We start from the raw sequence: 10,000 nt of genomic DNA, 5'->3' as shown, positions 1-10,000 counted from the left end.
ACAGGACACACCCTCTGACGGAGGATCATCACTGGTTCAACGTGTTGAGCCTCCTCCACCACCACCACGGCCTCCACCAAGGCGAGGGTGTGGTCGCTAGGTGATCTGCAGTGGAGGCGTACAGTCGTTGAGTTGAGGCGGACTGGTGATGTGAGATGCTTTAGTGTTTGGATTGAGTAGCCTAATGAGATTAGGAAAGAAAAGAATTAGGATCGAAAGCCGTTGATTAAAAGGTTGACTTTTGCTTTGAAAAACCTGATATTATCATTTAATTATAATGAAGACTAAAAGTAAAGTGGCAGGCAGTAAAGATTCCATGAGGGGTGATCTGTTAAAGGGGCAATCTGTAATTGGTAGGCTACATACATTTTTTGACTTTTAAATTAATGATATATAGCCATTGATTCTTGAAGAATATAACTTATAAAAGCCTCATGAGCTTAGTTCAACTGTCTTACTTCTTACTACATGTCCTAATAATGCAATTGTAAACAAACATTCTACAGCTTCAAAACATGGTTAAAACTATACTTTTGATCTCATGGGTGGTCAGTCCTTGCATCCATAATTCTGTCTATGGAATTGAGAGTGCTTACATTTCTCCAGCCCCATCCTTCAGCTGTTTACCAACAAAGTGGCGAACACGGGAACAGGCTTTGCTGTTGTTTTACGGATTGGACCTTTAACAAATGATCGGTGGATCACCTCATATAGCCGAAACTTGACTATTGTAAATTGTTGGGTGGAAAAGATGGTCCTGTATCATTATCAGACTCCCTGAATGAGGAGGTAGACCTCTACTGCCACCGTGTGGACCATTAGAACCTACACCGGCGAGCCACTGCGGACGATTTCAGTCCAGTTGTGTCCATTGACAAAGGGTTGTGTTGCGTCTGGTGCAGAGTTTGGCAAATTCAATCAGCCAATTCATTATAATTATTAATTCGACAAAGTGAATTGTGTAATAGATATGATCGTGCTATATAAATGCTACCTATTGATCTTATAAGAAACAAAACGAATGTATAGGCCCATTAAGCCGATCAATATTAGCCAACAGAGGTGCAATTTCTGACTGTAGGAGACAGTTTGTGTGGTGTGTTCTGACCGTCTTACGGGCCTAGGAAAAAGCAGGAGGAATGATTAACGGAACGTCATTCAAAACGTCGCTGTTCAACGCGTGTGGAAACGTAAACTGTGAACGTAGAAAATGTTAAAACAAACTGTAATAAGCCAACTGAATACATAAAGGAGGGGAGGAGGAGGGGAGGAGGGGGGCGGAGGGATACGCAGTGACGTCTCCATTCGAAGCTCCGCAGTCAGCTGTGAGGTGTGCATTCGTTCGAGCACAGAAGCGAGGGAGGAATACAGCGAGGGAGAGAAGAGAGGGAGAGAAACACACAGGAGCGACTAACACACACAGAAGCATCATGGCACCTATCGGACTGAAGGCGGTGGTCGGCGAAAGTAAGAATACCTTATTACATTTTCTATCCTTGTTGACCATCGGATTGAACGCCCAGTGGTAGGATGATAGGATGGATGGGAGGTCCAGTGCGTGTTTCTCGGATGGGGGCTGTGAGTGTACCCGTGTGGGTGCGTGTTTTTTTCCTCCAGGATGTGGCTGGTTGTTGTGCGCCAATGGTACCGTTGTGCCACCGCTGTAATCAGGGAGCTTGGGACCGATCTGTTCTGTTTCTCCCGGGGCCCCGTTGATGCGGATGCGCATTATATTTTCGACGGGAGGAGACATCAATAGACGAGAAGGTGCCTTGTTCGAGAAAACACAGATACGCCCATACTCTCGATCAGAAATGAAAAATACAAATTGTGCGGCACTATGGCGACAGTAAAACAACGTTTCTAATTATTTTCCAGGCCAGTGCCTTTTCCATTTCGTCAAGGTCTCATTGCCACAATTGGATATTGTAGCTACCAATACATCAATTTCATGTCCCTGATGATTAGAGTGATCGCAGATTAATATTCTCCATCCAAGCGCGCTGCGTATAGCATCTATGGGATTCCCCTGTTTCAGCAACGCCTCACCCCTATGATGGATCACCAGTGGAATATGTTGCGTAAAAACATCATCATTCAGGCTGGACGCTTCAGACAAGGAAATTAAGGGTGAACATAGTAGGGCTAATCGTCTTGATCTGTTTGGTTTAAGGTCTAATGGCGATGGTGTCCTCTCTGTAGAACCGTGGGTAGAAGTCAAATCACACCAGAAATCCGCATTCTGTTAGCCTGCATGGTAACACCTTCCCTCTCCGAAGGCTCGTTTTACGGCCCTTTCATCCGCATATCAGTGGCCAATGCGTCGGCCTATACGACACCATGTACGCGTCGGGCCTATACAATCTGAGTGATGTGCAGTTGTGAAACAGCAGGTGTATGGTTTCTAGTATCGATCGTTGTTTGCAGGCACAACCGTCCGTCACTGTATTGCCCATCGCTAATGACAGAATAACGGTGTTGCCCAATCCTCAGGAGGTTGAGATCTATATCCATCTGGGTGCAGCGGTTTAAACGAGATAGTGGTACAGTTGTGATCGACGCAGTTCACTGGCAAAAATAAGCCCTCACATGTTATTCGCTCAATTAATGCCGCACATTAGCAGCTTATCATAGAATTTGGCAACTGATCCTCCAGAGCAAGGCTATATAGATCTTAGGCGCAGGTCTGTGTGGTTTTTGAAGGTTGTGAAACCACTAACGCATTCATTTGTCTATCCCCAATGCCCAATAACATCGTAATCGATGGCTATATTGATATTACAAATTGCAAAAGAATATTCATAAAAGAACGACCCCAGCAGCGTGATTCTCAGAGGTATCGATCAGGTTTCATTTACGCACGTAGGCAAGGTGTATCATGTCCATAGTCACCCCATGTCTTCATTTCAATGATCGTAGTGAGACAGCTGAGTCATCAACTACTGAATACTATAGCCTATGGATATTCATATTTCAGAATCACAGCAGCTCAATAGGAGATATATCACCGATACGAAATGAGAGAATGTGAAACATTACGTGAACTAGGGCAATGTAAATACGGAGAGAACGCGCATCTTGTCAATGAAAAATGACAGTTGCATAATCCTCTTCATGCCAACGGGATGCTTTCCATTTACAGAATCGAGCGTAAAGTAAACAGTGTGTGAGCCACCTCTCTCCCAAGGCAGAGACGCATCGAGTACCTGCGCGCTGTTTGACTGGGGTGATGCTGAGTCGCTGGCCTCTGATTGGTTCACACGGACGAAGCACGGCACCATGGGTTCTCTGCAGCACGCGCACTAGGCAGGAGGGGGATGGGCAGAGGGGCAGAGGAGCTCCATCCGCATTCTCCACTGTATCAGCATCAATCCCAGAAAGCAGCACACACAATATAAGGGTATTAAACGATGACAATCGAAGGCCGACATGTAAAGTAAATGCAATTTAGAAATGCCTTTTTCCCCCCTGTCTTCGTTCATTTCTACATCCCTAAATGAAATGAAATGAAATGGATCATCTTATTGATGTGGGATTTATTTCCCCCTGTAATAGATTAATTTTAAGATGAATGAAGAGGCTTGCTCTTGGTAGCCATAACCACACTGGAGTGGACTAGAGAAACATCTTCATCATCATGTAAACGTAAAGGCCTGCTCATCATTTCCCATTTCACACGACACCACCACTGAGAATCTGTAGTGTTCATTTCGAAAACATGGTCGTACACAGGTTTTTGCTCAGAGCTTGCTGAATTTCAACGTCATAATGTGCCTCGTTCCTAATAACGACATACAGTAGGTTCTTCTGTCCAAACTCCTGTTCAGTTGGTGTAGAAGGGAGACGCGTAGAGAGGAGAGACACTAGCGAGGGATGAAGGAAGAGTGACAGTATGGAGGGACGGTAGGAGGAGTGTGACCCACTGTGACTGTAAATCTAACGTGACACGTGCCAGGGAGAGACACACTGGCAAACTGGGTCGAGAGACTGCGTCCCTGATATGATTCACGGCATTTCTCATCCCTGTATTGTCCCGGCCTCAGAGAGCGGTTCTGAATCACATCACACAATGTCATTGTTTTGGTTTTCATTACGGCGCTTCATTCCAAAGGTTTGCCTTGAATTCGTCTTATTATAGGTTGTTTGTTTTATGATTTGTTTTTTGAGAAGTTTCTGCCAACAGTTTATGAAAGGGTCCATTCCATGAAGTGAATGAAAATATGAAGTCCAGGACATACTGTCAGATAGGACTTGGCATTTATCTATTCCCAGTATCTACTTCCCGAGTCCAAAACAATTCTCAAATGTGTAGCACCCTAGACTGCTCCATTACTGGAATGAATAATTGCCCGGCCAATTTCCTTAAAAGAATCCTCTCAGGATTTGGGATAGAATCAAATCAGTGGTTAATTGTCATTCGCAGTATTTTGGCATCATTTATGATCAGCCGTTGTGCCAAGCCCAACTATTGGAAGAAATACAGTGGAGAGTATTTTAGAGTTTTTTGTTGTTGCATCATCAGAATATACTGAATCATCAGAAACAACTCTTTAAAAACCAGAGGAGGCTGGTGGAGGTAGAAATCGAAGGACAGGCTCATTGTAATGCATTATGCATTACAATGAGCCCGTCCTCCAATTCCTATCTCCACCAGCCTCCCCAGTTTGAAACACATTATTCCAGTATAAGTGAGAGAGGTTAGTGGGGAGTCAGGAGCTCAGGCCCATCGGGGGTATAGTCTGGCTCACAGTGGCTCCATAATACCCCCTAGACATGTCTCATCTAGGGGACAGAAATGACTGCTCTGTCAACCTAATCTCCTACTCTGAACAGGAGTGATGTGGATGACAATCCTTCTAAAACACAAAGCCATAAATACTCAAATTTATGGACCTGTCACTCAGGCAAGCACACTCACACACGCACTCACTCACTCCTCCTATATGTATGTCTGTTCTGTTTCTCTCTCTCTCTCTCTCTCCCTCCCTTTCTCCCCCCCCCCCGTCTCTCTCTCTCTGAAGATGTGATTGTGACATGGAGTAGGATAGAAGGACAAGAGGTGTCCAGCAAGGTAGATGGGTAGATGGAGGGAGGGAGGGAGGGAGGGAGGGACTAGGGTCACCTCTCCCGATAAGACTCTGCAGGTGTGACTAGGCTCTGCGGTGAAGGGAAAGAGAGAGGGTGTTACAGTTAATGTCCTCCCCACCCCCTTAGCTGCACAACCAGCATCAGGACCCACACTGGCCTCCACTGACCTTGGAGGGATGCTCAACCACACACACACACACACACACACACACACACACACACCACACCACACCGCACGTACGCACACACACACACACACACACACACACACACACACACACACACACACACACTCACACACACAAACGCACACACTCACACACACACACACACACACACACACACACACACACACACACACACATCCCTCTGGGCATATTGTCTGACGCAGTGTCTGCAGCCTGCAGTGGTACACAGTGGAAAACCAACACGTGTGTGTGAGTGTGTGTGTGTGTGTGTGTGTGTGTGTGTGTATGTGTGTGTGTGTGTGTGTGTGTGATCTCACACTGTAATCCAATGACTGACAGAAATAGCCTTGTCTGTCAAAGGATCGTCATAATGAACAGTCATAAGGAATAATCCCCTTCCCTCTGATTGAGAAGGACTGCTGCGTCAGACACTGACTCCCTCTCTCTCTCTCACACACACACACACACACACACACACACACACACACACACACACACACACACACACACACAGCAGAGATCATAAAGAAGGCTCCTGTACTGGGGCCAAGTAGCATCAGCCAAGACTGTCGCTCCTGAGGAAACGGAGAGAGGAAGGATGCAGAGATCAGGATGCCAAAGGAGGAGAGAGAGAGAGGGAGGGAGAGAGAGAGAGGGGGGGGGGTGGAGGAGTAGAGTAGCAGGTTGTGTGACTGTTGGATGGGTGAGGGGGTTTAATCTGCCAGGGAATGTGCTGTGAGGGGGGCCATTAGAATGACAGGAATGATACATCGGCCTTTAGAACTCAGTCTGATGAGATTGCAAAGCTCCTCAGCCAACCAACCCCCCCCCCTCCCTCCTCCACCTATCACAACCCCCTCCCTCCTCCACCTATCACAACCCCCTCCCTCCTCCACCTATCACAACCCCCTCCCTCCTCCACCTATCACAACCCTCCTCCCTCCTCCACCTATCACAACCCCCCTCCCTCCTCCACCTATCACAACCCCCTCCCTCCTCCACCTATCACAACCCCCTCCCTCCTCCACCTATCACAACCCCCTCCCTCCTCCACCTATCACAACCCTCCTCCCTCCTCCACCTATCACAACCCTCCTCCCTCCTCCACCTATCACAACCCCCCTCCCTCCTCCACCTATCACAACCCCCCTCCCTCCTCCACCTATCACAACCCCCCTCCCTCCCTCCTCCACCTATCACAACCCTCCCCCTCTCTCCCTCCACCTATCACAACCCCCCTCCTCCTCTTCATCTCAGACAGAACAGGAAATCTGTCTGCTTCTAGTGATCCAGGATGTTGCAGCCTGCGGCGTTACGATGCATCGCTGCCTTCCCTCTCCGTGGGCTTTACGGCACGCCATTTTACACAGCACTAGTCTAGGCGTGGGTAAATTGCTTAACCATGGCGCTTGACTGCAGTGTACACTGACTGCTACAGAACAGGGGAAAAGGAGTACAATGTATTGCCAGATGAATATGCATGTTTTTCTTACCTTAGGAAGCATGATTAAACGTAATGAGAATTCTCATCATCTATGCAGCCAAATTGTTGTGAATGTGCCTTTTTGATTCAAACGACTTCATCAGCGTATTGCTGTGCAGTAGTTACATCATAGTAACATAGTTACATCATAGGCCTTTCATTGGAGAGGGGAGTGAATTGTGAAGGCCTCTTCCTCTCCTTGATGATGATGATGACTTATGAGGCTTTCCCCTGGGAATGCCGTAACCTCTTATGTATGTCTGTTCTCTCTTTCTCTTTCTCTCTCTTCTCTCTCTCTCTCGTCTCCCTGTCTCGCTGCTGCTCATTCACGTAGAAGTGCTTGGATATGTGAGAAATGAATCAGAGCCCTCCTGACCAATAACACGGCCCCTAAGTCCAGCAGTGTAATGCCACAGCATTGAATTGATAGTCAGTTTGCTAAATCTTCACCGTTCAGAAACTAAAGATGTCCGTGCCAAAGGACAGAATGGAATGATGACTTCTGAAGCTAGCGTGGTCTAGCTATTGGAGCATCTGTGCAGCATTTGTGGGAGGCAAACAGGAACATTGAATAACTTCAACTGTCAAGACAAGCATTTTCTTCGTATTCAACATGAATTCAACATAGCTTGCCTTCAAATAACGGTTTTTGATACCAATATTTATGCATTTTTCATGAGGATTGTATAATATAGCAGACTAGAAAATACAGTAGTGACTAACACAAACTGCATGAACAAAACAACATTGTATTTTAAGACAATGAAAATGGATTGAATTTTTACCTCCCACTCACAGCTGCGAGAGACTATATTGTGCCAAGACTTAACTCACATTAAAAAGCAAGGATAATGTATTTGTGTGAGATTGCATCTTGTGACCAAAACTGTTGAACTGAAAGTAAATTCAGTTTCTTCTCAGTTCTTTTTGCCCCTTCCTTCTGGCCAAGGCCACAGGAAAGGCATCAATTTCCTGCTCCAAGCCAGTGGGCATGACCTGCAGCTAGCCCCTGACCGCACAACCTTTTTTTAGATTAGATTAGATTCAACTTTATTGTCATTGTGCACAAGTACAGAGACAACGAAATGCAGTTAGCGTCTAACCAGAAGTGCAAAATAGCAGAAAGTGCAATGAACAGTATTTACAGGTAGTGCAATATATGATCAGTAGTAGTGCAGTATAATATAGTATAGTATAAGCAGTATATATAGCAGTGCAGTATAGCAGTATGTGAGTAGCAGTAGCATTATAGCAGAATAAATAGTTACAGTATGAGCAGTGTAGCAGCATATGAGCTGTATAGGTAATGCAGTCTAGCAGTATATATGTATTAACAGTAACATGAGGTAGATGCAGAATAAATATAAATATGGAATGCCGTATAAACAGTATAAACAAGTATGTACAGTATGTGCAGTAGTATTAAAGAAAATATAGGATTTGACCCCTAGCTGGGATGAAGGAGGAAGTTGGAGTTGCTTGCTTGTTATTCTTCCTCATTCCTCCTGAGGTGTTTCTGGGCTGATTCGGGGTTTGTTTTTGCATTGATGCTGCGAGAGACTAGAGGTTACACAACAGCAGGCTAGGCTGGTCACAGGACTGCAGACTCACGGCTGGCTCTGATTGGCCTGGACTGTCTGTCCTATTCCTGGTTCGATGTGACAGAGGGAAGGGCACTCGGCTCCTTCTGTTACAGAGGAACACACAAGGAATATCTGCATTAAATATCTACCCCGTCTTGGAATTGATTCCTTTAAACTGAGGTCATTTTCTTGTCACACTCTTACAGTGAGAGATATAATGTTGTGCTGCTTGAATCAATACTGTACACAGGATGTCTATGAATTACAACTGTACCAGAATGCAATTACCACAAAATACATTGTTCAATAATATCCAATCCAAGTCTCATTTTCAAGAGCACTAGCCGTCCATTGCGCCAGGACCATAGCTAACAAGCTGTTAAATCATCTTAAATCATCAGAATTCCGGAACACTCACCACCTAGAGGAGTACCAAGTGTTTTATGTGGTACTTACCGAGCAACAAGATTTTGATTGGCTACAAAATTAAGCATTATAAAGTGTTTTATGTGGTATTTACTGAGCAACAATATTTTGATACAAAATGCTACAAAATGAAGCATCATAATTTATGCATTTTCTTGTGAATAAAGTCACCCTTGGCACTCTAGAATGTTGACAATTTGGGCGACTTTATTCACCCTCGGCACTCAATGAGTTAAAAGACAATTAAGCCTTGTGTGCACCCTGCTGTTTATCCTCCACGACCAGGATGTGATACTTGGTCAAGATGGATGATGAGATGGTTGTATGATGGAAAAGCCTCTGTGTGACCTGCTGAACTGGCCGCCTGTCTCTTTAAGAGCAGGGGTGTCCATTTTCCCTGGGGAGTGATGGTGATGCTGAGATCCAGAGAAAATGGGTCACGTAATCGTAGGTGCCGCCCCCCCCCCCCAGAGAGAACTGGGACCTAAAGGGTTACTGTACATTCTCCGCAGCGCTGAGTAGATTGGTATGTGTTTTTACAGTCAAGGTTGTGGGATACTGATACACACACACACACACACACACACACACACACACACACACACACACACACACACACACACACACACACATACACACACACACACAGAAAACTGATAGAGAACCATGACACAACATAATAATACACTTTGAGTCTGAACCAACTAACCTCTCACTGAGACTAATTGTCCCTGTGTGGATAAAACGCTTACAGAACATTCTCTCTGCTCAGCCCTCCTTTGACCTACAATACAGGTTGAGGAAAAGCACATGCAGTGCCTGGGGTCTCTGGGAAGGATTATGTAGCATTGTTTGAGACATTAGCATAAATGTTTTAACTACATTGTAATACAATAGTGGATGTAATATTGAATTGGGAAGAACAGAGCCTAGTATCCTGTTGGTTGGGTTTGTTTTAACCTTTGTTTTGGTTTGCTTTGATCTGTATGAAAGGAGTGTTGAGGGATTCCTGGTGGAGTGCATTGGGGTGTCATGGGCAGATGCTAACACTAAGTAGCCAAAGGGACAGCTGTTCGTTAGACTGTCAACACAGAGCATAGCACAGCCTCTCTGTGAGGTGAAAGGGTTGGGGAACATCTGCATGTCTATCCTGCTTCATTTTCATTTTCCACTTGAGGTGGATCTCACCCAGGGGAGGCTGGTGGAGGCAGAAATCGGAGGACGAGGTCATT

The 10,000-nt window shown here is 45.5% G+C and overlaps 1 protein-coding gene across 1 annotated transcript in view; it reads left to right on the top strand.

Annotated features, from left to right (window-relative positions):
* Positions 1–1,351: 1,351 nt before the first annotated feature.
* The window catches only part of stxbp1a (syntaxin binding protein 1a), a 29,591-nt gene continuing 20,942 nt past the window's right edge, over positions 1,352–10,000 (top strand). The window contains exon 1 of the mRNA XM_083670332.1: positions 1,352–1,467. Within this exon, the coding sequence (XP_083526458.1) occupies positions 1,431–1,467 (37 nt within the window). The 5' untranslated portion in view covers positions 1,352–1,430. The remainder of the gene's footprint in view (positions 1,468–10,000) is intronic.

Source organism: Argentina silus (assembly GCF_951799395.1).
Source record: "Argentina silus genome assembly, chromosome: 5".
NCBI classification, from domain to species: domain Eukaryota; kingdom Metazoa; phylum Chordata; class Actinopteri; order Argentiniformes; family Argentinidae; genus Argentina; species Argentina silus.
This window is presented reverse-complemented; position numbering and strand designations above follow the sequence as displayed.